Source organism: Coregonus clupeaformis, chromosome 24 (genome assembly GCF_020615455.1).
Source record: "Coregonus clupeaformis isolate EN_2021a chromosome 24, ASM2061545v1, whole genome shotgun sequence".
Lineage (NCBI taxonomy): Eukaryota > Metazoa > Chordata > Actinopteri > Salmoniformes > Salmonidae > Coregonus > Coregonus clupeaformis.
This window is the reverse complement of record NC_059215.1, coordinates 36,248,443-36,275,315: the sequence shown is the minus strand read 5'-3', so window position 1 is coordinate 36,275,315 and position 26,873 is coordinate 36,248,443. Positions and strand designations below refer to the sequence as shown.

General features: G+C 45.9%; 1 protein-coding gene across 4 annotated transcripts in view; it reads right to left on the bottom strand.

The window, feature by feature from the left end:
- Positions 1 to 18,364: 18,364 nt before the first annotated feature.
- The window catches only part of tp73 (tumor protein p73), a 51,454-nt gene continuing 42,945 nt past the window's right edge, over positions 18,365 to 26,873 (bottom strand). For all 4 annotated transcript variants that reach the window (XM_041846065.2, XM_041846067.2, XM_041846068.2 and 1 more), the window contains 6 exons: positions 26,499 to 26,581; positions 22,001 to 22,125; positions 21,467 to 21,585; positions 21,043 to 21,178; positions 19,448 to 19,541; positions 18,365 to 18,833 (listed from right to left, as the gene is read on the bottom strand). In XM_041846065.2, coding sequence (XP_041701999.1) covers positions 18,435 to 18,833; positions 19,448 to 19,541; positions 21,043 to 21,178; positions 21,467 to 21,585; positions 22,001 to 22,125; positions 26,499 to 26,581 — 956 coding nt within the window. In that variant the 3' untranslated portion in view covers positions 18,365 to 18,434. The remainder of the gene's footprint in view (positions 18,834 to 19,447; positions 19,542 to 21,042; positions 21,179 to 21,466; positions 21,586 to 22,000; positions 22,126 to 26,498; positions 26,582 to 26,873) is intronic.

Here is a 26,873-nt window from a genome sequence, read left to right as displayed (position 1 = left end):
CCTATTGGTAGATGGGAGAAAAATAAAAATAAAACAGACATTGAATAGCTAGTTGAGCATGGTGAAGTTATTAATTACACTGGATGGTGTATCAATACACCCAGTCGCTACAAATATACAGGTGTCCTTCCTAACTCAGTTGCCGGAGAGGAAAGAAACCCCTCAGAGATTTCACCATGAGGCCAATGGTGACTTTAAAACAGTTACAGCGTTTAATGACTGTGATAAGAGAAAACAGCATTGTAGATATTCCACAATACTGACCTAATTGACAGAGTGAAAAGAAGGAAGCCTGTACAGAATAAAAATATTTCAAAACATGCATCCTGTTTGCAACAAGGCACTAAAGTAATACTCATGTATAAGTGACTTTGTGGCGCTTCACAATCAATTTGAGATACTTTCAGATGATTTGGATATGATGCGCTAAAACTGCTAATATCGGTCCCATGAGTTGAATGAGATTTGTGCCAGAAATGCTAAAACATTAGCATGTGGAAACAGTGCCAGGGAAACTAAACCAAAGCATGGATTGCTGTCATACCTTGTCCATAGACTGCTTACAGGGTAAGGAAACCAATGTGTAATTTTGTAATTTTGTAAACTATCCCTTTAAGTGTTTTTGGGTAGGATTCATAATGTTGTTTTCCCATCCTCATGTGTGAATTTAGGTCATTTTAACATGAACATGTGTGTGTACACATTTTACCTGACCCTGTGTGAAAAATGTATTATTTACACCGCTACTGCCACATAGTGGCCATTTCAGGAGGCCATAATATCCACATTACTCACTGTCCCCATCAGAAGGCAACCCGCTGGGCACAGACGTCAGATCAACTTATAGTTTTGATTTTCATTTCTTTGAGTTGTCAACTAACGTGAATTCAACGTGAAATCAACTAAAAATGTCACCATGTCATTGGATTTAGGTTAAAAGTTGGGTGAAAAAATACGAAATTAGGTTGATTACTTTTTGCACATCCAATCATTTACATTTACATTTTTAGTCAGTTTTCCATGTTGATTCAACGTCATCACATTGCTTTTTTTGGTAGAAATTATGTGGAAACAATTTTGATTTAACCTTTTTTTCGCAGTGGGAAGTGACTCTGGTGTCTAGGCTTGTAACGATCCCGGCAGTCTGAGTCGGGTCCTGTCTGTGGACTAGTTTTTCTGCTCGTGATCTCCAGTTTCCCGAGGGTTCTGGAACGCTCCGGGGAGCTCTCTTGATTTCCGCACCTGCATCCCATCAGCAATCTGCACACCTGGTCCTGATCATCACCCTTCTTAGGCTCTGGCCTAACATCCATTCCCTGCCGGATCGTTAGCCATGAACAGTAGGTTTACCAGAGTATCAGTCTTAGAGCGTCTAGCGTTAGTTTTGTTGTTTTGCACCTTGTTGGTTTGTTGTTTACTTACCTCCGTTTTGTTCCATCTGCAGTCACTCATCCGGGACCTTCATCCAACCTCTGCCTGGTGGTCGGCGGCTGCCGAGCCATGATGGGATCAACCACTGCACCCCCAACAACTAATCAACGCCGCCCGCTCTGTTCCCTGGATTATTCAGCATCACTCTTGAATTTGTAAATAAACACTCACCTTCGTTTCAACTTACCTTGTCCTGGTCTGCTTCTGGGTTCTGGCTTTGTAACTCGTGACAGAACGATCCGGCCAGTATGAACCCAGCGGACCTGGACTCTGTTCGCCATGCCATTACCCATCAGGAGAAGATGTTGGGACAACATAGCACGGCACTACAGGAGATAGCGTTGTCAGTTCGGAACCTTTCTACCGGTCTGACGGAGGTCCAGAACCAGCGCAAGTTTCCGGTGGAGGATCCACTACCGGTTTCACCCATCTCGCCTGCCGCGTCTGGAGCTGTGTCCTTCCGTGAGCCCAAGGTTCCGGCGCCGGATAAATATGAGGGGGAGCTGGGAAGATGCCGTTCTTTCCTTATGCAGTGTGGGTTAGTGTTCGATCTACAGCCCTACTCTTATGCCACAGACAAGGCTAGGATAGCCTTTGTGATTGAGTTGCTGCGTGGTCGAGCGCTGGAGTGGGCTTCAGCCGTTTGGGAACGACAAGACCCCTGCATGGCTTCATACCAGGGGTTCACGGCCGAGATGAGGAAGCTCTTCGACCATTCCGTCCGAGGGAGGGACGCCGCTAGGCGCCTGTTTTCGCTTCACCAAGGAACTCGCAGCGTGGCCGACTTCGTGATCGAGTTCAAGACGTTGGCTGTGGAGAGTGGGTGGAATGAGGAGTCTCTGCAAGCGGCCTTTTACCAGGGTCTGTCGGAGCAGCTCAAGGATGAGTTGATCTCCTATCCGGAGCCTAGTGACCTGGACAGCTTGGTAGCCTTGTCTATTCGGGTGGATAATCGAGTCCGAGAGCGAAGGAGGGAGAAGCAATGGGGTCCGTCCAATCGATCAGCTTCTCAGTTCCCAGTCGGGTCGGGTGGTGGACCAGAACACGTCGATCATTCTCCACCACAAAGGATTAGTGGAGAGGTCCTCTCTCCCGATTCTGAACCCATGCAAGTGGGGCGGCACGGGTTAACCAAGGAGGAGCGTCAACATAGACGTAAGACCAACTGCTGCCTCTACTGTGGTAGCTCGGGACATTACATCTCCACTTGTTCCCGGCGGTCGTCAAACTGCCCGGCTCGCTAAAGTTGGGAGGACTTTTAGCGAGCCAGTTTCAACCTCTCAGTACCTCTGTCAGACCCCGTTTCCCGGCTACCCTTGTGAACAGGAATCAGAGCTTAGCGATTAACGCTTTTATCGATTCAGGTGCCGATGGAAGCTTTCTTGATGCCGAGTTGGTGGAACAGCTGGGGCTTTCCAAGGAGCAATTGCCGGAAGCCATTGAAGCGACCACTCTGAACGGCAGTAGTCTGGCACGTATCACGATGAGGACTGAACCGGTTAAGATGCTGTTGTCGGGAATCATTCGGAGATGATTTCATTCTTCATTCTGCCGTCTTCCCATGTTCCTCTGGTCCTTGGATACCCCTGGCTGAAGGAACACAATCCCACGTTCGAGTGGGTGACGGGCAAGGTAACGAGTTGGAGCCTTGATTGTCATGCTAACTGTCTCAAGACTGCCTGTCCCCATTCGGTTCCCAGTCAGGTGATTGAGGCTAAACCCCCAGATTTGTCCCTGGTTCCCGAGACATATCACGATTTGGGGAAGTGTTCAGTAAGCAGAAGGCTCTGTCACTCCCTCCCCACCGACCATATGATTGTGCCATCAACCTGTTCCCTGGAGCTGTCTACCCCAAGGGAAGGTTATACAGTATCTCCCGCCCTGAACGTGAGGCTTTGGAGACCTACATCAAGGAGTCCCTAGCTGCTGGTCTCGTTCGGTCCCTCGTCATCACCCCTGGGGGCAGGATTCTTCTTTGTGAGTAAGAAGGATGGCTCTCTTCGACCGTGTATTGATTATCGGGGTTTGAATGACATCACGATCAAGAACAAGTATCCCCTGCCCTTGATGAGTTCTGCCTTCGACTCCTTACAGGGTGCTACGGTGTTCACCAAGCTAGACCTACGCAATGCGTATCACATGGTCCGGATCAGAGAGGGAGACGAGTGGTTGACGGGTTTCAATACACCGATGGGTCACTTCGAGTATCAGGTGATGCCGTTTGGACTGACCAATGCTCCAGCGGTATTCCAGAGTATGGTGAACGACGTCCTGAGAGATATGATCGGTCTCTTTGTGTTTGTTTACCTGGATGACATTCTGATCTTCTCGAAGGAACCTTCCGACCACGTCCAGCATGTCCGGCAGGTTCTGCAGCGATTGTTGGAGAATCGCCTGTTCGTGAAGGCCGAGAAGTGCGAGTTTCACGCCCACACGACATCCTTTCTCGGGTACATCATCTCCAGGGGAGAGATTAGGATGGACCAGGAGAAGGTTAGAGCGGTTCTGGAATGGGCCCAGCCCGGTACGAGATTGCAGCTCCAGAGATTTTTGGGGTTTGCGAATTTCTACCGCAGATTCATCCGGGATTACAGCCGTGTGGCCGCTCCGTTGACGGCCTTGACTTCCAGTATCAGGAGCTTCAAGTGGAATCCGGAGGCGGATCGAGCGTTTCTGGATTTGAAGAGGCGATTCACCAACGCACCGATTCTCTCTCAACCGGACACGGCCCGTCAGTTCGTCATTGAAGTGGACGCGTCTGATGTGGGAGTTGGCGCCATCCTGTCGCAGCGATGCTCCACGGACAGTAAACTCCATCCCTGCGCCTACTACTCTACGTCGCCTTTCGCCTGCGGAGAGGAATTACGATGTGGGTAACCGGGAGCTTCTCGCGGTGAAACTTGCCTTGGAGGAGTGGCGCCACTGGTTGGAGGGGCGGAGCAGCCGTTTATTGTCTGGACTGACCACAAGAACCTTGCTTACGTGCAATCGGCTAGACGTCTCAACTCCCGTCAGGCCAGGTGGTCGTTGTTTTTCGGACGATTCAATTTTTCCCTGACGTTCCGACCTGGATCTAAGAACGGCAAGGCGGACGCCTTGTCTCGGATGTTCTCCAAGACGGAGGAGAGTGGGTCCAAGACCGAGACAATTCTCCCCCGGAACTGCGTCGTGGGAGCTGTTAGGTGGAAGATTGAGGAGGAGGTGATGGCGGCTCTTCGGACGCAGCCCGGTCCCGTAACGGTCCACCCGGTCGGTTGTTTGTGCCTGAGTCGGTTCGTCCTGCGGTCCTCAAATGGTCCCACGCCAGCAAGATGGCTTGTCACCCTGGCGTGGCTCGGACGATGGCGTTTCTTCGCAGACGTTTTGGTGGCCTGCCATGGCCGAGGATACTCGGGGTTATGTTGCTGCCTGTCCAGTGTGTGCGCAGAATAAGAGTACCAATCGGCCCAGCTCTGGACTACTTCACTCCCTTCCTATTCCCCGCGACCATGGTCGCATCTGGCCCTGGACTTTGTCACTGGGTTGCCCGCTTCTGAGGGGAACACGGTCGTTCTGACTATCGTGGACAGATTCAGCAAGTTCGCCCACTTTGTGCCAATTGCCAAGCTTCCCTCTGCCTCGGAGACGTCCGAGATCCTGGTTAGGGAGGTTTTCAGGGTCCATGGGTTGCCCAGTGATATCGTTTCCGACCGTGGCCCTCAGTTTACCTCTGCTGTCTGGAAGTCCTTCTGTTTGGCCATTGGAGCTACAGTCAGTCTCACATCTGGGTTTCACCCCCAATCTAATGGTCAGGCGGAGAGAGCCAACCAGAAGATGGAATCCACGCTACGCTGCCTGGCCTCTTCCAACCCCACCTCCTGGGTCTCTCAGTTGCCTTGGGTTGAGTATGCCCACAATACTCTCCCTACATCTGCCACTGGGATGTCTCCCTTCCAGTGCCTGTATGGCTACCAACCTCCCTTGTTCCCTTCTCAGGAGAAGGAGCTCTCAGTGCCTTCTGTTCAGGCCCATATTCGTCGTTGCCACCGGACCTGGCATCGGGCCAGAAAGGCACTCCTTAGAGTTTCGGACCGGTATCAGCTCCAGGCGAATCGTCGCCGGATCCCCGCTCCCACCTACACCATCGGAGATAGGGTCTGGTTGGCCACACGGGATCTTCCTTTACGGACTGAGTCTAGGAAGTTGTTACCGAAGTTCATTGGTCCGTTTGTGGTGGAGAAGGTGATCAATCCGGTGGCAGTTCGACTCAAACTCCCGAGGACGCTCAGAGTCCATCCCACCTTTCATGTCTCCTGCCTCAAGCCTGTTTTCCTCAGTCCTCTGTTGCCTCCTCCGCCTCCTCCTCCTCCTCCTCGGATGATCGGAGGTGGTCCTGCCTACACGGTGCGGCGCATCATGGATTCCAGACGGCGGGGCCGGGGTTTCCAGTATCTCGTGGACTGGGAGGGGTATGGTCCTGAAGAGAGGAGTTGGATTCCGCGGCGACAGATCCTAGATGCTGACCTCATCCGTGACTTCTACCGCCTCCATCCTGGCGCTCCGGGGAGTCCGCCCGGTGGCGTTCGTCGGAGGGGGGTACTGTAACGATCCCGGCAGTCTGAGTCGGGTCCTGTCTGTGGACTAGTTTTTCTGCTCGTGATCTCCAGTTTCCCGAGGGTTCTGGAACGCTCCGGGGAGCTCTCTTGATTTCCGCACCTGCATCCCATCAGCAATCTGCACACCTGGTCCTGATCATCACCCTTCTTAGGCTCTGGCCTAACATCCATTCCCCTGCCGGATCGTTAGCCATGAACAGTAGGTTTACCAGAGTATCAGTCTTAGAGCGTCTAGCGTTAGTTTTGTTGTTTTGCACCTTGTTGGTTTGTTGTTTACTTACCTCCGTTTTGTTCCATCTGCAGTCACTCATCCGGGACCTTCATCCAACCTCTGCCTGGTGGTCGGCGGCTGCCGAGCCATGATGGGATCAACCACTGCACCCCCAACAACTAATCAACGCCGCCCGCTCTGTTCCCTGGATTATTCAGCATCACTCTTGAATTTGTAAATAAACACTCACCTTCGTTTCAACTTACCTTGTCCTGGTCTGCTTCTGGGTTCTGGCTTTGTAACTCGTGACAAGGCTACCTTAGTGGTGACTCTCAGTACATGGTAAATGTACACACAATATATTTCAACATGATAGTACTGTTTTTTTTTTAATAAACACACTAGACTACTATATAAACAACAAAGAGATATGATATGTCAGCAGTGCTATATTTGGCAGGAGCTCACCGGAACTGAGTGCCGGCACCTCGAATGTTCTACTGCTTGAGTTCCTGTACCTCTTATAGAATATTAGCTCAAAATTAGCACCTAAATATAAAAACAGTACCGGCACTAAAAAGGAGTATCGGCACCTATTTCAGTTCAAGTCAAGCAATGTATGTCACATTATCTACGATAATCGAGAATTTCAATAAGCATTTTGCTACGGCTGGCCATGCTTTCCACCTGGCTACCCTACCCCGGCCACCAGCTCTGCCCCCCCCGCTGCAACTTGCCCACTCTGTCAACCACCGCATTCTTATTGGTAGACTAAATAGCCTTGGTTTCTCAAATGACTGCCTCGCCTGGTTCACCAACTACTTCTCAGAGAGAGTTCAATGTGTCAAATCGGAGGGCCTGTTGTCTGGACCTCTGGCAGTCTCTATGGGGGTGCCACAGGGTTCAATTCTTGGTCCGACTCTATTCTCTGTGTATATCAATGATGTCGCTCTTGCTGCTGGTGACTCTCAGATCCACCTCTACGCAGACGACACCATTTTGTATACATCTGGCCCTTCATTGGACACTGTGTTAACAAACCTCCAAACGAGTTTCAATGCCATACAACACTCCTTTCGTAGCCTCCAACTGCTCTTAAACGCTAGTAAAACTAAATGCATGCTCTTCAATCGAACGCTGCTTGCACCCGCCTGCCCGACTAGAATCACTACTCTCGACGGGTCTGACTTAGAATATGTGGACAACTACAAATACCTAGGTGTCTGGTTAGACCGTAAACTCTCCTTCCAGACTCACATTAAGCATCTCCAATCCAAAGTAAAATCTAGAATCGGCTTCCTATTTCGCAACAAAGCCTCCTTCACTCATGCTGCCAATCATGCCCTCGTAAAACTGACTATCCTACCGATCCTTGACTTCGGCAATGTCATTTACAAAATAGCCTCCAACACTCTACTCAGCAAATTGGATGTAGTCTATCACAGTGCCATCCGTTTTGTCACCAAAGCCCCATATACTACCCACCATTGTGACCTGTACGCTCTCGTTGGCTGGCCCTCACTACATATTCGTCGCCAAACCCACTGGCTCCAGGTCATCTATAAATCACTGCTAGGCAAATCCCTGCCTTATCTTAGCTCATTGGTCACCATAGCAACACCCACCCGTAGTATCCAGCAGGTATATCTCACTGGTCATCCCCAAAGCCAACACCTCCTTTGGCCGCCATTCCTTCCAGTTGTCTGCTGCTAATGACTGGAACGAACTGCAAAAATCTCTGAAGCTGGAGACTCTTATCTCCCTCACTAACTTTAAGCATCAGTTGTCAGAGCAGCTTACCGATCACTGCACCTGTACACAGCCCATCTGTAATTAGCCCACCCAACTACCTCATCCCCATATTGTTATTTATTTTGCTAATTTGCACCCCAGTATCTCTATTTGCACATCTTCTTCTGCACATCTATCACTCCAGTGTTAATACTAAATTGTAATTATTTTGCACTATGGCCTATTTATTGCCTTACCTCCATAACTTACTACATTTGCACACACTGTATATAGATTTTCTATTGTGTTATTGACTGTATGTTTTGTTTTATCCCATGTGTAACTCTGTGTTGTTGTTGTTTTTATCGTACTGCTTTGCTTTATCTTGGCCAGGTCGCAGTTGTAAATGAGAACTTGTTCCCAACTGGCTACCTGGTTAAATAAAGGTGAAATAAAAATAAATAAATAAAAGTTCTTAGATCTATTCCGTTTCTTTTTATCCCAAAAAACTCCATAGTCCTTGCCGATGGCAAGTATACCCATAACATGATGCAGCCACCACCATGCTTGAAAATATGAAGAGTGGTACTCAGTGATAGGCTGTGTTGGATTTGCCCCAAAGACAACACATTGTATTTAGAACATAAAGTTAATTTCTTTGCCACATTTTTTGCAGTTTTACTTTAGTGCCTTATTGCAAACAAGATACACTTTTTGGAATATTTTTTATTCCGTACAGGCTTCTTTCTTTTCACTATGTCATTTACAGTGAGGGAAAAAAGTATTTGATCCCCTGCTGATTTTGTACGTTTGCCCACTGACAAAGAAATGATCAGTCTATAATTTTAATGGTAGGTTTATTTGAACAGTGAGAGACAGAATTACAACAAAGAAATCCAGAAAAACGCATGTCAAAAATGTTATAAATTGATTTGCATTTTAATGAGGGAAATAAGTATTTGACCCCTCTGCAAAACATGACTTAATACTTTGTGGCAAAACCCTTGTTGGCAATCACAGAGGTCAGACGTTTCTTGTAGTTGGCCACCAGGTTTGCACACATCTTAGGAGGGATTTTGTCCCACTCCTCTTTGCAGATCTTCTCCAAGTCATTAAGGTTTCGAGGCTGACGTTTAGCAACTCAAACCTTCAGTTCCCTCCACAGATTTTCTATGGGATTAAGGTCTGGAGACTGGCTAGGCCACTCCAGGACCTTAATGTGCTTCTTCTTGAGCCACTCCTTTGTTGCCTTGGCCGTGTGTTTTGGGTCATTGTCATGCTGGAATACCCATCCACTACCCATTTTCAATGCCCTGGCTGAGGGAAGGAGGTTCTCACCCAAGATTTGACGGTACATGGCCCCGTCCATCGTCCCTTTGATGCGGTGTCCCCTTAGCAGAAAAACACCCCCAAAGCATAATGTTTCCACCTCCATGTTTGACGGTGGGGATGGTGTTCTTGGGGTCATAGGCAGCATTCCTCCTCCTCCAAACACGGCGAGTTGAGTTGATGTCAAAGAGCTCGATTTTGGTCTCATCTGACCACAACACTTTCACCCAGTTCTCCTCTGAATCATTCAGATGTTCATTGGCAAACTTCAGACGGGCCTGTATATGTGCTTTCTTGAGCAGGGAGACCTTGCAGGCGCTGCAGGATTTCAGTCCTTCACGGCGTAGTGTGTTACCAATTGTTTTCTTGGTGACTATGGTCCCAGCTGCCTTGAGATCATTGACAAGATCCTCCCGTGTAGTTCTGGGCTGATTCCTCACCGTTCTCATGATCATTGCAACTCCACGAGGTGAGATCTTGCATGGAGCCCCATGCCGAGGGAGATTGACAGTTATTTTGTGTTTCTTCCATTTGTGAATAATCGCACCAACTGTTGTCACCTTCTCACCAAGCTGCTTGGCGATGGTCTTGTAGCCCATTCCAGCCTTGTGTAGGTCTACAATCTTGTGCCTGACATCCTTGGAGAGCTCTTTGGTCTTGGCCATGGTGGAGAGTTTGGAATCTGATTGATTGCTTCTGTGGACAGGTGTCTTTTATACAGGTAACACACTGAGATTAGGAGCACTCCCTTTAAGAGTGTGCTCCTAATCTCAGCTCGTTACCTGTATAAAAGACACCTGGGAGCCAGAAATCTTTCTGATTGAGAGGGGGTCAAATACTTATTTCCCTCATTAAAATGCAAATCAATTTATAACATTTTTGACATGCGTTTTTCTGGATTTTGTTGTTGTTATTCTGTCTCTCACTGTTCAAATAAACCTACCATTAAAATTATAGACTGATCATTTCTTTGTCAGTGGGCAAATGTACAAAATCAGCAGGGGATCAAATAGTTTTTTCCCTCACTGTAGGTTAGAATTGTGGAGAAACTACAATGTTGTTGATCCATCCTCCATCCTCCTATCACAGCCATTAAACTCTGTAACTGTTTTAAAGTCACCATTGGCCTCAGGGTGAAATCCCTGAGTGGTTTCGTTCCTCTTTGGGCAACTGAGTCAGGAAGGATGCCTGTATCTTTTTAGTGACTAGGTGTGTTGATGCACCATCCAAAGTGTAATTAATAACTTCACCATGCTCAAAGGGATATTCAATGTCTGCTTTTTTTACCCATCTACCAATAGGTGCCCTTCTTTTCGATGCATTGGAAGACCTCCCTGGTCTTTGTGGTTGAATCTGTGTTTGGAATTCACTGCTCGACTGAAGGACCTTACAGATAATTGTATGTGTTGGGTACATGAGATGAGGTAGTCATTCAAAAATAATTTTAAACACTATTATGGCACACAGAGTGAGTCCATGCAACTTATTATGTGACTTGTTAAGCACATTTTTACTCCTGAACTTATTTAGGCTTGCCATAACAAAGTATTGAATACTTATTGACTCAAAACATTTCAGCTTTTCATTTTTATTAATTTGTAAAAAATTATAAAAACATAATTCCACTTTGACATTATGGGGTATTGTGTCTAGATCAGTGACACTAAATCTCAATGTAATCCATTTAAAATTCAGGCTGTAACACAACAAAATGTGGAAAATGTCAAGGGGTGTGAAACATTCTGAAGGCACAATACAGTGAGGGAAAAAAGTATTTGATCCCCTGCTGATTTTGTACGTTTGCCCATTGACAAAGATATGATCAGTCTATCATTTTAATGGTAGGTTTATTTGAACAGTGAGAGACAGAATAACAACAGCAAAAAATCCAGAAAAACACAAAAATGTTATAAATTGATTTGCATTTTAATGAGGGAAATAAGTATTTGACCCCTCTGCAAAACATGACTTAGTACTTGGTGGCAAAACCCTTGTTGGCAATCACAGAGGTCAGACGTTTCTTGTAGTTGGCCACCAGGTTTGCACACATCTCAGGAGCACACATCTCAGGACCCATTCCAACCTTGTGTAGGTCTACAATCTTGTCCCTGACATCCTTGGAGAGCTCTTTGGTCTTGGCCATGGTGGAGAGTTTGGAATCTGATTGATTGATTGCTTCTGTGGACAGGTGACTTTTATACAGGTAAAAAGCTGAGATTAGGAGCTCTCCCTTTAAGAGTGTGCTCCTAATCTCAGCTCGTTACCTGTATAAAAGACACCTGGAAGCCAGAAATCTTTCTGATTGAGAGGGGTCAAATACTTATTTCCCTCATTAAAATGCAAATCAATGTATAAAATTTTTGACATGCGTTATTCTGGATTTTGTTGTTGTTATTCTGTCTCTCTGTCACGGTTTCGGCCGAGGCTGCTCCTCCTCCTTGCTCGGGCAGGCTTCGGCGGTCGTCGTCCCCGGAGTACTAGCTGCCACCGTTGTATGTTTCATGTTCGTTTGGTTTTGTCTTGATGTTGTACACCTGTTTCCAGTTAGTGTTCATTAGTGTCCTATTTAGTTCTCGTTGTGTGTGTCAGGTGTTGTGTGTGATTGCGCTTCTGTTTGGTGTTCTGTGCTACGTGTTTCCCTCCGTTGTTTTGGAGAGGGTTTTTCGCACAAGTTGGTGCGCCTTTTGTTTGACGCCTGTGTGCGCCTTTATTTCGCCTCCGGGCTTGTTGAGCTCGTGTACTAAGTGAATATTTCACTAAAGTCTTTTGGACTTAGTTTCTGCGTCCTGCGCTTGATTCCTGCACCACACCCACCTACAGCACCCGTGACAGAATCACACACCTTATAAATGGAATCAGGATGACCAGATCAGACAACTGGGGACCGCTCTACAGGATGTCATCAACACCCTGCACCGATGGGAGTCCAGAGGGGTACCCACACCTCCACCTACCTTGCCCCCACCATCGGTTGGTCCACCAGTCCCAGGTCCGGAACCCAGTGGGATTCGGCTCTCGCTCCCGAGGTCGTATGACGGCACAGCTGCCGGGTGTCAGGGGTTCCTCCTGCAGGTGGAGCTCTACCTGGCCACTGTACACCCGGTGCCTTCGGGACACGAGAGCGTTTCCGCCCTCATCTCCTGTCTCACGGGCAAGGCGTTGGAATGGGCCAACGCCGAGTGGAGGAGGATAGACGCCACCACTCTAGGATAGACGCTCACCATCTCCTACGCGGAGTTCTCCCGTCGCTTCAAGGCCGTGTTCGACCATCCACCTGAGGGCAAAGCGGCGGGGGAGCGTCTATTCTACCTTAGACAGGGGAGGAGGAGCGCACAGGCGTTCGCACTGGAGTTCCGGACTCTAGCGGCAGACACAGGGTGGAATGAACGGATCCTCATCGATCATTTTCGATGTAGCCTACGGGAGGACGTTCAACGTGAGTTGGCCTGCAGGGACACCAATTTCACCTTCGACCAGTTGGTCGACATGTCCATCCATCTGGACACCCTGCTGGCCACCCGTGGACGTCCCGAGTGGGGTCCGTCCATTCCACCCTCCAGCACCTCCGAGCCGAGCCCTATGGAGCTCGGGGGTGCTGGCGCTAGAGAAAGGAGGAGAAGGAGCCCAAGGGGGCCTGTCCCCTGCACCAATTGCGGTCGTGGAGGGCACACTGTGGCCAGGTGCTGGGGAGGGTCTCCAGGAGGAGGAGACAACAGGCCACGCACTGGGGAGCATTCCCAGGTGAGTAGACGCCCCACTTACCCAGAGCTCTCTGTTGCGCACTTTTGTATACCTGTTAGTTTTCCACAGGTTGCACCTCATTCCCAGCATAAGGCGCTAGTAGATTAACTTGGTGCGCATTAGGGAGGGCGACGAATGGAAAACAGCATTTAGTACCACCTCGGGTCATTACGAGTATCTCGTCATGCCATACGGGTTGATGAATGCTCCGTCAGTCTTCCAATCCTTTGTGGATGAGATTTTCCGGAATATGCAGGGGCAAGGGGTGGTCGTGTACATTGATGACATTCTAGTGTACTCGTCTACCCGAGCCGAGCATGTAGCCCTGGTGCGTCGTGTATTGAGGAGGCTGTTGGAGCACGACCTGTATGTCAAGACAGAGAAATGTCTGTTTTTCCAGGAGTCGGTCTCCTTTTTGGGTTATCGGTTGTCCGCGTCAGGGGTGAAAATGGAGGTGGACCGTGTGTCAGCCGTGCGTAATTGGCAAACCCCAACCACTGTCAAAGAGGTGCAGCAGTTCTTGGGCTTTGCGAATTACTACCGGAGGTTTATCCGGGGTTTTGGACAGGTGGCAGCTCCCATCACGTCCCTTCTGAAAGGGGGGGTCCGGTGCGCCTGCAGTGGTCAGCTGAGGCGGACAGGGCTTTTGGGAGACTGAAGGACCTGTTTACGTCGGCTCCGGTGCTGGCGCATCCGGATCCCGCCTTACCCTTTCAGGTCGAGGTGGACGCGTCTGAGGCCGGTATAGGGGCCGTACTCTCTCAACGGTCCGGCACGCCACCTAAACTCCGCCCCTGTGCTTTTTACTCTAAAAAGCTCAGCCCGGCGGAGCGAAATTATGACGTCGGGGACAGGGAGCTGTTAGCTGTAGTTCAGGCCCTTAAGGTGTGGAGGCATTGGCTTGAGGGGGCTCAACACCCTTTCCTCATTTTGACTGACCATCGGAACCTGGAGTACATCCGGGCAGCGAGGAGACTGAACCCTCGCCAGGCTCGATGGAGTATGTTTCTCGCCAGGATCGTATTTAAAATCACGTACATCCCTGGGTCCCAGAACGGTAAGGCAGATGCGCTGTCCCGGCGGTATGACACGGAGGAGAGGTCCGTTGAGCCTACTCCCATACTACCGGCGTCTTGTCTAGTGGCACCAGTTGTGTGGGAGGTCGATGCTGAAATCGAGCGGGCGTTGCGTGCCGACCCTAGCCCTCCACAGTGTCCTGTGGGTCGGAAGTACGTTCCGCTCGAGGTTCGGGATCGACTCATTTACTGGGCTCACACGTCACCCTCCTCTGGACATCCGGGTATTGGCCGGACAGTGCATTGTCTTAGCACTAAGTACTGGTGGCCCACGTTAGCCAGGGATGTGAGGGTTTATGTCTCCTCCTGCTCGGTGTGCGCCCAGTGTAAGGCGCCCAGACACTTGCCCAGGGGTAAGTTACAACCCCTGCCCGTTCCACAACGACCCTGGTCCCACCTCTCAGTGGATTTTGTGACAGACCTTCCCCCCTCGCAGGGGAATACCACCATCCTGGTCGTTGTGGACCGGTTCTCTAAGGCCTGTCATCTTCTCCCTATGTCGGGTCTTCCTACTGCCCTACAGACCGCAGAGGCACTATTTACCCACGTCTTCCGGCATTACGGGGTACCCGAGGATATAGTGTCTGATCGAGGCCCCCAGTTTACCTCCCCGAGTCTGGAGAGCGTTCATGGAGCGTTTGGGGGTCTCGGTGAGCCTTACCTCGGGGTACCACCCGGAGAGCAATGGGCAGGTAGAACGAGTCAACCAGGATGTGGGTAGGTTTCTGAGGTCGTATTGCCAGGACCGGCCGGAGGAGTGGGCTCGGTATATTCCCTGGGCGGAGATGGCCCAAAACTCTCTCCGCCACTCCTCTACCAACCTAACCCCCCTTCCAATGTGTGTTAGGTTACCAGCCGGTTCTGGCACCTTGGCAGCAGAGCCAGATCGAGGCCCCTGCGGTGGATGATTGGGTGAGGCGCTCGGAGGAGACGTGGAACGCTGCACACGTCCATCTGCAGCGGGCCATCCGTCGACACAAGGCGAGCGCCGATCTCCACCGCAGTGAGGGGCCGGTGTACGCACCTGGAGATCGAGTCTGGCTCTCGACCAGAAACCTGCCCCTCCGCCTGCCCTACCGGAAGCTGGGTTGGCGGTTTGTGGGGCCTTTTAAAGTCCTGAGAAGACTGAACGAGGTGTGTTATAGGTTACATCTGCCTATTGAATATAAGAATATTAACCCCTCGTTCCATGTGTCTCTTCTCAGGCCGGTGGTAGCTGGTCCACTCCAGGAAGGTGAGATAGGAGAGACTCCTCCGCCCCCACTGGACATCGAGGGGGCTCCGGCGTACACCGTTCGGTCCATCTTGGACTCGAGACGTCGGATGGGGGGTCTCCAGTATCTCGTGGAGTGGGAGGGGTACGGCCCGGAGGAACGGTGCTGGGTGCCGCGGAGGGACATCCTAGACCCGTCTCTCCTGTCGGAGTTCCACCGGGGGCATCCCGCGCGCCCTGCTCCGCGTCCTCTTGGTCGTCCCCGAGGCCGGGGTCGGCGCACGGCTGGAGCCGCGCGTCAAGGGGGGTACTGTCACGGTTTCGGCCGAGGCTGCTCCTCCTCCTTGCTCGGGCAGGCTTCGGCGGTCGTCGTCCCCGGAGTACTAGCTGCCACCGTTGTATGTTTCATGTTCGTTTGGTTTTGTCTTGATGTAGTACACCTGTTTCCAGTTAGTGTTCATTAGTGTCCTATTTAGTTCTCGTTGTGTGTGTCAGGTGTTGTGTGTGATTGCGCTTCTGTTTGGTGTTCTGTGCTACGTGTTTCCCTCCGTTGTTTTGGAGAGGGTTTTTCGCACATGTTAGTGCACCTTTTGTTTGACGCCTGTGTGCGCCTTTATTTCGCCTCCGGGCTTGTTGAGCTCGTGTACTAAGTGAATATTTCACTAAAGTCTTTTGGACTTAGTTTCTGCGTCCTGCGCTTGATTCCTGCACCACACCCACCTACAGCACCCGTGACACTCTCACTGTTCAAATAAACCTACCATTAAAATTATAGACTGATAATTTATTTGTCAGTGGGCAAACGTACAAAATCAGCAGGGGATCAAATACTTTTTTCCCTCACTGTATATCCAATGATCTTTAGAATTGAGAATCTAACAACATGTAGATAGACCTTATTAGGCAAACCCCATGCTTTTCTACATTTAGGAAAAAAGTTGCTCGACACCTATATGTTCCTGTAAAGCACACTTTTTAATATTCATGATTTACAAGAAAAAACACTGTACACGTACAACCTCAAATAAGAAATGGAAATCAATATAAACAGCAATATTGTTACATTGTTACATTGTTACACATTGTTATAAAAAAAGCAACACTTGAGACAGTACCTCTCCAGAAATATCAAAACAAAGTGACAATCTACCATTTACAAGTTATGACGTTGGCCTAATACTGATTATAAGCACACTGAACATGAAATTATTTCTATCCTCTATTCTTTTTAAAGCAGTAAAGTGCTTTATACTTGTTAAATGTTGGGTGTTAATGGAAGGGATCCATCCATTCCTGTGGACTCAAGGACTGTTTTGCACTGAGTATTGGAAATGGCATTATTCACAAACCCTTTTTATAATAGCAAAATTATCACTGACTTTTGCCCATGTACTATGCACTTGATAGGAGTGCCTGCTGCAAAATTGTGTCAAAATAAGAGACCACACAACATATTGAAACTGGAGTCATTCTCCATTTTGTGCCACCTTATTTCATGCTAACCCATCAAGTACACGTGCATCATGGTTAAGTATGGTATAAACTACTGAACGTGAACTACTAAACATGTCTGTTTGAATCAATATCTAAGCAAGTGCCATGCAGTGGAGGAGAATTTAAGAACACATACAGTAGTGGGATGGCTTAGTATGTCAAAACTGTCTAGATCACATTTTGTGATTATGTATCTTCAAGTGAGATATATACAATACAGATAACTTGCTATGCAGTTTGAAATACAATTCCACACAATATATTGCTATAAAATAAATACAGTGAAATACATCAACTGAATGAATTGTTCATGTGGTGGTGTATAGCAGGGTTTGAATAATGGCCTAAATTCAGGAATTCCATATAGATTCATTGATTTTATAGTACATTGGGAGTGTGCTACTACTAATAAAGAATTCTATAAAACAACACGTTTCATTTGAATACACATTTTGTAAAGTGATTAAAGCCGCAGTCTGGGATCTGAGAAGCTGATTGTCAGTTATCTGATTGTCCACACTCACTGCCTTGATTGTTTTCAAATTAATTAAATCAATCTGACTTAAAGGCCTACTTTATGAACTAGGCAAAAAGGGGGTCCTCTGTGATTGTCTGCCAGTAGCATTGCCCACTAGATACAGTACCTGAGCGTGACTTTGCTACAAATGCATGGCTCTATCTAATACTGATGTTTAGCTTTCCCTCTTTGTTTCAGACAACATATATATCACTTGTATCTATTTGCCTGGCCAATTGACTGTACAGGGTGGGTTCGTCAATCCATACAATCATACCAACAATCAGCGTAGTTATCCAATGTGACACAGGAGAGAATAATTTCGTAAACACAATACATAGGCTACTACAGACACAAGACTCAGGGGGTACAAGTACTCCACCGAACAAAACAAAGTATTTGGGGTTGAAATGTAAGACAACTGTGTGCTTCTGTTCTGTTACTATGATGCTCTAGCTCAGGAGTGATCGAGAATAAACACAATACGAAGATCATGACCATGCTGATACACTCTTGTATGTACTTGGATTTAAATTGAAACTCTATACATCTGTCTGTTTGAACAGTTATACCTTAAGGAATCTAAATACACATATTAACCTTTTTAATTTGACCACAAATCGAATACATTTTACAGAACATTATGTACATATTTACACCAAAAGAAGACCGCTTTGATCTAATTGAGTACAGGTATGTGTTGGCTTGTTCAATGGAATCTAGCCATACGATGATATCATGTGAGCATTTCTGTACCAGGCTCAAATGTACTGACTTAATTATGACGAAGTCAACTGACTTAGTAAGCTGTACTGACTTAGCTGTACTGACAAAATACATTAGAGAAATGGTGCTACATACTGGTTGTCCTAAGCCAACCACTATGTAAAGCAATATAAAAAAACAAACAACCCTAAACTAGGCCCCTGATGAACATCAAAACAGAAGAGTCATCTCTCTCTCTCCCTCTCCCTCTCCTTCTCTTCCTCGCTCTCTCTCTATCCCTCTCTCTCTCAGAGAACATAAAGAGTCCCGTTCTCTCTATCTCGCTCTCTCCCACCCTCTGTATATCTCTCTCTCTCTCTCCCTCTTTCTCTCAGTGGACGTCACTTTCCATGAACTCCTCCTTGATGGAGTTCTTGTTGCTGCGCGACACTTTGCAGTCGGGCATGTCAAAGCCGAAGTCGGCCCACTCATCTGCGGCGGCAGCGACTGCCTGCGGCCCACCTCCCGGGCGGTTGGAAGGGATGGTAATGGTGTGGCGCACACGGAAGTGTACGGCCTCCATGACACGCTGGCGTTGTAGCTCGCCGCCGGGGACGATGGCCATGGCGGCTGCTGCCATGTTGCTGCTGGAGCGGAGGAGCTGCTGACCATAGTGGTCTTGATGGTGGGAGGAAGGAGGAGGTCCCACCCCGCCTCCCTGCTTCATGTCCTGCAGGCCCCGCCAGATGGCCAGGCGGAACTGCTCGGGGATCTTTAGTGCACCCAGGTCCTAGAGAGAGAGAGAGAGAGAGAGAGAGAGAGAGAGAGAGAGAGAGAGAGAGAGAGAGAGAGAGAGAGAGAGAGAGAGAGAGAGAGAGAGAGAGAGAGAGAGAGAGAGAGAGAGAGAGAGAGAGAGAGAGAGAGAGAGAGAGAGAGAGAGAGAGAGAGAGAGAGAGAGAGAGAGAGAGAGAGAGAGAGAGAGAGAGAGAGAGAGAGAGAAAAGGAAAGGAAAGGCTTGACAGAATGGGAGACAGAAAGGAAGGAGAAGAGGGAGAGAGATAAAGAAAGAAAGAAAGAAAGAAAGAAAGAAAGAAAGAAAGGAGGAGAGTGAATGGTAGAGAGAGAAAGAAAGAAATGAGGAGAGTGAATGGTAGAAAGAAAGAAAGAAAGAAAGAAAGAAAGAAAGAAAGAAAGAAAGAAAGAAAGAAAGAAAGAAAGAAAGAAAGAAAGAAAGAAAGAAAGAAAGAAAGAAAGAAAGAAAGAAAGAAAGAAAGAAAGAGTGAGAAAAAGAGAGAGACTTAATAGACCTCAGGCCTCACTGATCTAACCAAACCTGACCCCTCCCTCCAGGACTGGAATGATTTACACTGCGTCAATTGCAGAGAGAGTGAATTGGAATTTTACCTCCATGGACAGAGTCTGGAGTTGGTAGAGACTCTGCAGGCCCTGCAACGTGAAGTAGTCGATGCAGTTCTGGCAGCCCAGACTGGTTAGAAAGCTGTGTGGAGAGAGAAGCAGTGCCACTTAGATTTAGTTAGTGTCCACTCCACCGCAGCCAAATTTAAGGAGACACTGTCTACTTCTGTCTACTTCATGTGATTAAAATCCACTACCAGAGTTAACTGTAATTTTATTAAATGGTTAAAAAGGCCACCAATTTGCTAATCGGCTTGTCTGTAAAGATGTAGGATCTTAATTCGATCACCCTGTTGCAGGAGAACTTTCCTGCAATGCAGGACATTTAAAACTTGTAGTGTATTTGAGGTTTAAAAAGGCTTCTGAAGTTAGTAATATCCATTTAGAAATGTCAGACTTGATTTTCCCTTACGAAAAATGTATCAGCCCCTACAAAAATGTCCATTAATTATAAACCACATAATAATTAACATTTCCGGTTGCAGCAGGATTATTTTTCCTACTGTAGCAAAACTGGCTCAAATTAAGATCCTACATATGTATCTATCGTAAAACTAAAATGATGGCTTCATGTCCAATAAGGAACAGAGAATATTATGATCAATTACAGATGGAACAATTTCTCAATGACTATGGTTATTAATTTCACTCAAATCAAATTCATGCAGTTGTATTAATGATTCATAAAAGCCAATTTGGTTGAATTAAAACCTTTATTATAAATACATGAATATAAAATTCTCGTCTACAAACACTTTAAACAAAACAAAATGTACAAAACAGTATACGACAATAACCATGTTCATTCTAATGCTACTTTTGTCTGGGTACAAACAGTGCAAAATGAAAACCCTAACATTATGACAAAACAATGTCTTAGTATGAATGCAATGCAACGGCACTAACAGATTAGGAAAATATGTTTTTAATGTTCCAATACCTATTTCCCTTGTATTGTGCATATGTTTAGAGGGAATTAATGAAAATAAGATGCTAAGATGGACACGTTGTTCATTTAGATTTGAAAAACATAATATTAGGATTCTTTGATGGGTAAACATACTGTACTGCTTATACAACTCCCCAAACCTCAGGAAAGCGAATCAGCAACCTATTCGTCCAAATCCAACCAGCAGAGCATGCATTTAACATTGCAACAAAACCCAAGAAGGGTCTTACTATCAGACCAAAGTAATGGAATACCAATTCATTAAAGCTTGGTGGAATTTTTTCCAATTTCTTTTAATTTAGCTACAGTTTTATACAGTTCAATGTAAATGGCCGAAGTAGTTACACAAAATGGTTGTGTTCTCTGTGAGAGAAACAATATGACCCAAATGATTCTAAGCTGCTCTGGGACATATTGTAGGCAGAGAAACTACCCTCCATGTTGGCAAACATGTAATGACAGCACCATTCCCATTTCAATTCTTACCAGAATATAAGGACCTTTTGGTGCCAAGATGGCGACTGCACAGATCTCAAACTGAAATGGCCCTATGATCTATTTATCATAGATGGCTCTGACTGTTGGCTTGTGTCAGTGGGAGAGGAAGACAGAGTGTCATTGGAGGGGGAGGTACCTGACTAGGCTGGGGTCAGGGTTATACGGAGGGGGAGGGGTGCAGTGCGACGTGGACAACATGGACTGGCCGCCCCCGTGTCCCCCGTTCATGTCACTGTTGGTCTGCATGTGGTGACTGTTGAGCATGTTGGGACCTGTGGGAGAGGGGACAGGAACAAATCAATACGCGCAATCAATAGGACAGTGCCCGGAATGATGTCATTCAGAGGTTTTTCAGAGGTTTGCCATAGTAGCGTCTAATGACTAGCCTCGTTCGACCATCCTGATGTAACAAGATAACATTCTGAAAGGAAATGAGAGAACGCAGCAGTCAGGATGGTCGATCAGGTTATCTAATGGCACCCATTAGCTGTGATAACACACACACATACACACACACACCCCACACACACATTCCCCCAATTCCCTCGACAAACACTCACCCACGTGCCCCATGCTGGGGAGGGGGTTTTGCTGAGACTGGTGGCCCCCGTGGCCCCCGTGCAGCTTGTTCATGTTGGACAGGGGAGAGCCATAGGAGGACGGGGATGCAACATGGCTCCTGGGAATTGGAGGGGAGGAGAGGGAGATGACAGAAATGTGTAAGAGTGTAATATTTGTATGTGTGTAAGACAGCACAGGTGTATGCATGGATGGAATGAGTGTATTTGGGTTTAAGTGTGTGTGTGCACGCACACCTGTGCCTGTGTGCTTGTATGTATGTATGTATGTATGTATGTATGTATGTGTGTGTGTGTGTGTGTGTGTGTGAGAGAGAGAGAGAATGTGTATGTGTGTCTGTGAGCGAGAGAGAGAGAGAGAATGTGTATGTGTGTGTTTGTGAGCGAGAGAGAGAATGTGTATGTGTGTGTACGTGTATATGTGTGTTTGTGTGTACGTTTGTAGGCGCATGTGTATGCTTGTGTGCGTGTGTGAATGTGCGTGTGCATATTTGAGCTTGTGTGTGGCTGACTTACTGTCTCTGAAGCAGCTGTTGCTGTTGTTGTCTGTAGGAGTCCACCAGCTGCTGTGGTACGAACTCCACCAGCTCTAGACTATCCTTGATCTTCATCAGCAGGTCAAAGTTCTCTCTACCGCGCACCTGCACACACACACACACACACACACAATCGCAAGCATGCGCACAAACACGTGCACAAACATAAACACACACACACACAAAACCACCTCCATTGTAATCAATTATCTTTACTATAACTAAACCATTCAGTTCTCAAATATACACTATATATATTTGTAATATATATGGATGATAAATATATACAGTAGTTATATGATACAGTGCCTTCGGAAAGTATTGACTTTTTCCATATATTTTTCTCTGACATGCACTGTCAACTGCAGGACCTTATATAGACAGGTGTGTGCCTTTCCAAATCATGTCCAGTCAATTGAATTTACCACAGGTGGACTCCAATCAAGTTGTAGAAACATCTCAAGGATGATGAATGGAAACAGGATGCACCTTAGCTCAATTTTTCGAGTCTCATAGCATAGGGTCTGAATACTTATGTAAATGAGGTATTTCTGTTTTTTATATTTAATACATTTGCAAAAGTTTCTAAAAACCTATTTTCGCTTTGTCATTATGGGGTATTATGTGTAGGTTGCTGATTATTATTATTTTTGAATCCATTTTAGAATAAGGCTGTAACGTAACAGAATGTGGAAAAAGTTAAGGGGTCTGAATACCTTCCGAAGGCACTGTATATGATATACAGCGCCTTCAGAATATATTCACACTCCTTGACTTTTTCTACATTTTGTTATGTTACAGCCCTATTCTAAAATGGATTTTTTTTAAATAAAAGCTGAAATTTCTTGAGTCAATAAATATTCAATCCCTTTGTTATAGCAAGCCTAAATAAGTTCAGGAATAAAAATGTGCTTAACAAGTCACATAATAAGTTGCATGGACTCACTCAGTGTGCAATAATAGTGTTTAACATGATTTTTTTTATGACTACCTCATGTCATGTACCCCACACATTCAATTATCTGTAAGGTCCCTGAGGTCGAGCAGTGAATTCAAACACAGATTCTACCACAAAGACCTGGGAAGTTTTCCAATGCCTCGAAAATAAGGGCATCTATTGGTAAATGGGTAAAAAAACAAACAGACATTGAATAGCTAGTTGAGCATGGTGAAGTTATTAATTACACTTTGGATGGTGTATCAATACACCCAGTCACTACAAAGATACAGGCGTCCTCCCTAACTCAGTTGCCGGAGAGGAAGGAAACCGCTCAGGGATTTCACTATGAGGCAAATTATGACTTTAAAACAGTTACAGTCTAATGGCTGTGATAGGAGAAAACTGAGGATGGAGTAACAACATTGTAGTTACTCCACAATACTAACCTACATGACAGAGGGAAAAGAAATAAGCATGTACAGAATACAAATATTCCAAAACATGCATCCTGTTTGCAACAAGGCACTAAAGTAATACTGCAAAAAAATGTGGCAAAGCAATTAACTTGTTGTCCTGAATACAAAGTGTTATGTTTGGGGAAATCCAACACAACACATTACTCAGTACCACTCTCCATATTTTCAAGCATAGTGGTGGCTGCATCATGTTATGGGTATGCTTGTAATCGTCAAGGACTTTTTCAGGATAAAACCCCCCCAGAATGGAGCTAAGCACAGGCAAATCCTAGAGGAAAACCTGGTTCAGTCTGCTTTCCACCAGACACTGGGAGATGAATTCACCTTTCAGCAGGATAGTAACCTAAAACACAAGGCCAAATCTACACTGGAGTTGCTTACCAAGAAGACAGTGAATGATCCTGAATGGCCAAGTTACAGTTTTGACTTAAATCTACTTGAAAATCTATGGAAAGACCGGAAAATGGTTGTCTAGCAATGATCAACAACCAATTTGACAGAGCTTTACACATTTTGAAAAGAATAATGGGCAAATGTTGCAATCACAATCCAGGTGTGGAAAGCTCTTAGAGACTTACCCAGAAAGACTCACAGCTGTAATCGCTGCCAAAGGTGCTTCTACAAAGTATTGACTCAGGGGTGTGAATACTTATGTAAATGAGATATTTCTGTATTTAAATTTCAATAAATGTGCAAACATTTCTAATAACATGTTTTCACTTTGTCATTTTGGGGTATTGTGTGTAGATATGTGAGAAAACGCACCACAATTCAATCAATTTAAATTCAGGCTGTAACAAAACACAATGTGGAATAAGTCAAGGGGTATGAATACTTTCTGAAGGCACTGTAGTTATATAATATATATACAGTAGTTATATGATACAGTATATATAATAGTTGTATTATATATAGTAGTTATATGATATACAGTATACAGTACCAGTCAAAAGTTTGGACACACCTCCACATTCAAGGTTTATTTTTTATTTTTACTATTTTCTACATTGTAGAATAATAGTGAAGATAAAAAAACAATGAAATAACACATGGAATCATGTAGTAACCAAAAAAGTGTTAAACAAATCAAAATATATTTTATATTTGAGATTCTTCAAAGTAGCCACCCTTTGCCTTGATGACAGCTTTGCACACTCTTGGCATTCTCTCAACCAGCTTCATGAGGAATGCTTTTCCAACAATCTTGAAGGGGTTCCCACATATGCTGAGCACTTGTTGGCTGATTTTCCTTCACTCTGCAGTCCAACTCATCCCAAACCATCTCAATTGGGTTGAGGTCGGGTGATTGTGGAGTCCAGGTCATCTGATGCCGCACTCCATCACTCTCCTTCTTGGTCAAATAGCCCTTACACAGCCTGGAGGTGTGTTTTTGGTCATTGTCCTGTTGAAAAACAAATGATAGTCCCACTAAGCGCAAATCAGATGCGATGGCGTATCGCTGTAGAATGCTGTGGTAGCCATGCTGGTTAAGTGTGCCTTGAATTCTAAATAAATCACAGACAGTAATATAATAATAATATGCCATTTAGCAGACGCTTTTATCCAAAAGCCTGCATACATTTTTCTGTCCTGGGGATCGAACCCACTACTCTGGCGTTACAAGCGCTGTGCTCTACCAGCTGAGCTACAGCAAAGCACCCCCACACCATCACACCTCCCCCTCCATGCTTCACGGTGGGAACCACACATGCAGAGATCATCCGTTCACCTACTCTGCGTCTCACAAAGACACAACGGTTGGAACCAAAAATCTCACATTTGGATTCATCAGACCAAAGGACAGAGTTCCACTGGTCTAATGTCCATTGCTTGTGTTTCTTGGCCCAAGCAATTCTCTTCTTATTATTGGTGTCCTTTGGTAGTGGTTTCTTTGCAGCAATTCGACCATGAAAGCCTGATTCACACAGTCTCCTCTGAACAGTTGATGTTGACATGTGTCTGTTACTTGAACTCTGTGAAGCATTTATTTGGGCTGCAATCTGAGGTGCAGTTACCTCTAATGAACTTATCCTCTGCAGCAGAGGTAACTCTGGGTCTTCCTTTCCTGTGGCGGTCCGCATGAGAGACAGTTTTATCATAGCGCTTGATGGTTTTTGCGACTGCACTTGAAGAAACTTTCAAAGTTCTTGAAATTGTCAAAATGGTGATGTGTACGCGGCAAGTGAAGTCAGACGCAGGACACAGATAATCAGGATGACTACTTTACTGAATGCAAAAGCACAAACAAAAGTCTCCAAAACACTGGAGGGGAAAAACACCCTGTGCGTAATGAGGCGAAATAGCTATGCCGAACATCAACGAGACAATACACAATAACACACAAAGGCCAAACGTAAAACAAAGGAACTTATATGCTACACAATCAACACTAATAAGCAACAGGTGTATAAACTAGACAACACAAGACAAACACCGAAAACATAGATCGGCAGTAGCTAGTACTCCGGGGACGACGAACGCCGAAGCCTGCCCGAGCAAGGAGGAGGAGCAGCCTCGGCAGAATCCGTGACAGAAATGTTACGTATTGACTGACCTTCATGTCTTAAAGTAATGATGGACTGTTGTTTCTCTTTGCTTATTTGAATTGTTCTTGCCATAATATGCACTTGGTCTTTTACCAAATAGGGCTATCTTCTGTATACCACCCCTACCTTGTCACAACACAACTGATTGGCTCAAACGCATTAAGAAGGAAAGAAAGGCACACCTGTTAATTGAATTGCATTCCAGGTGATTACCTCATGAAGCTGGTTGAGAGAATGCCAAGTGTGCAAAGCTGTCATCAAGGCAAAGGGTGGCTCCTTTGAAGAATCTCAAATATAAAATGTATTTTGATTTGTTTAACCCTTTTCTGTTTACTACATGATTCCATATGTGTTATTTCCTAGTTCTGATGTCTTCACTATTATTCTACAATGTAGAAAATAGTAAAAATAAAGAAAAACCCTGGAATGAGGAGGTGTGTCCAAACTTTTGACTGGTACTGTATATATATATATATATATATATATATATATATGTATAGTAGTTATATATCTTACAGGCATATAGTAGATCTCTTCTTCACCATGCCGCCGTCTCTTCATGCCTGGACTGGGAATGTTTGGAGGGGTCTGTTTGAATGCTAAATGTTGGGAGTACAAACAATTATTTAATATCATGAAAATTAGCAATAGGATTTTTACAAAGACTTGACCAATATCAATATGCTCAAACTATTGTGTCATTTATATTGCACTGGTGTATATGTTTGCATTGTGATCTGTGTCACTATACAGTGGGGAGAACAAGTATTTCATACACTGCCGATTTTGCAGGTTTTCCTACTTACAAAGCATGTAGAGGTCTGTAATTTTTATCATAGGTACAATTAAACTGTGAGAGACGGAATCTAAAACAAAAATTCAGAAAATCAC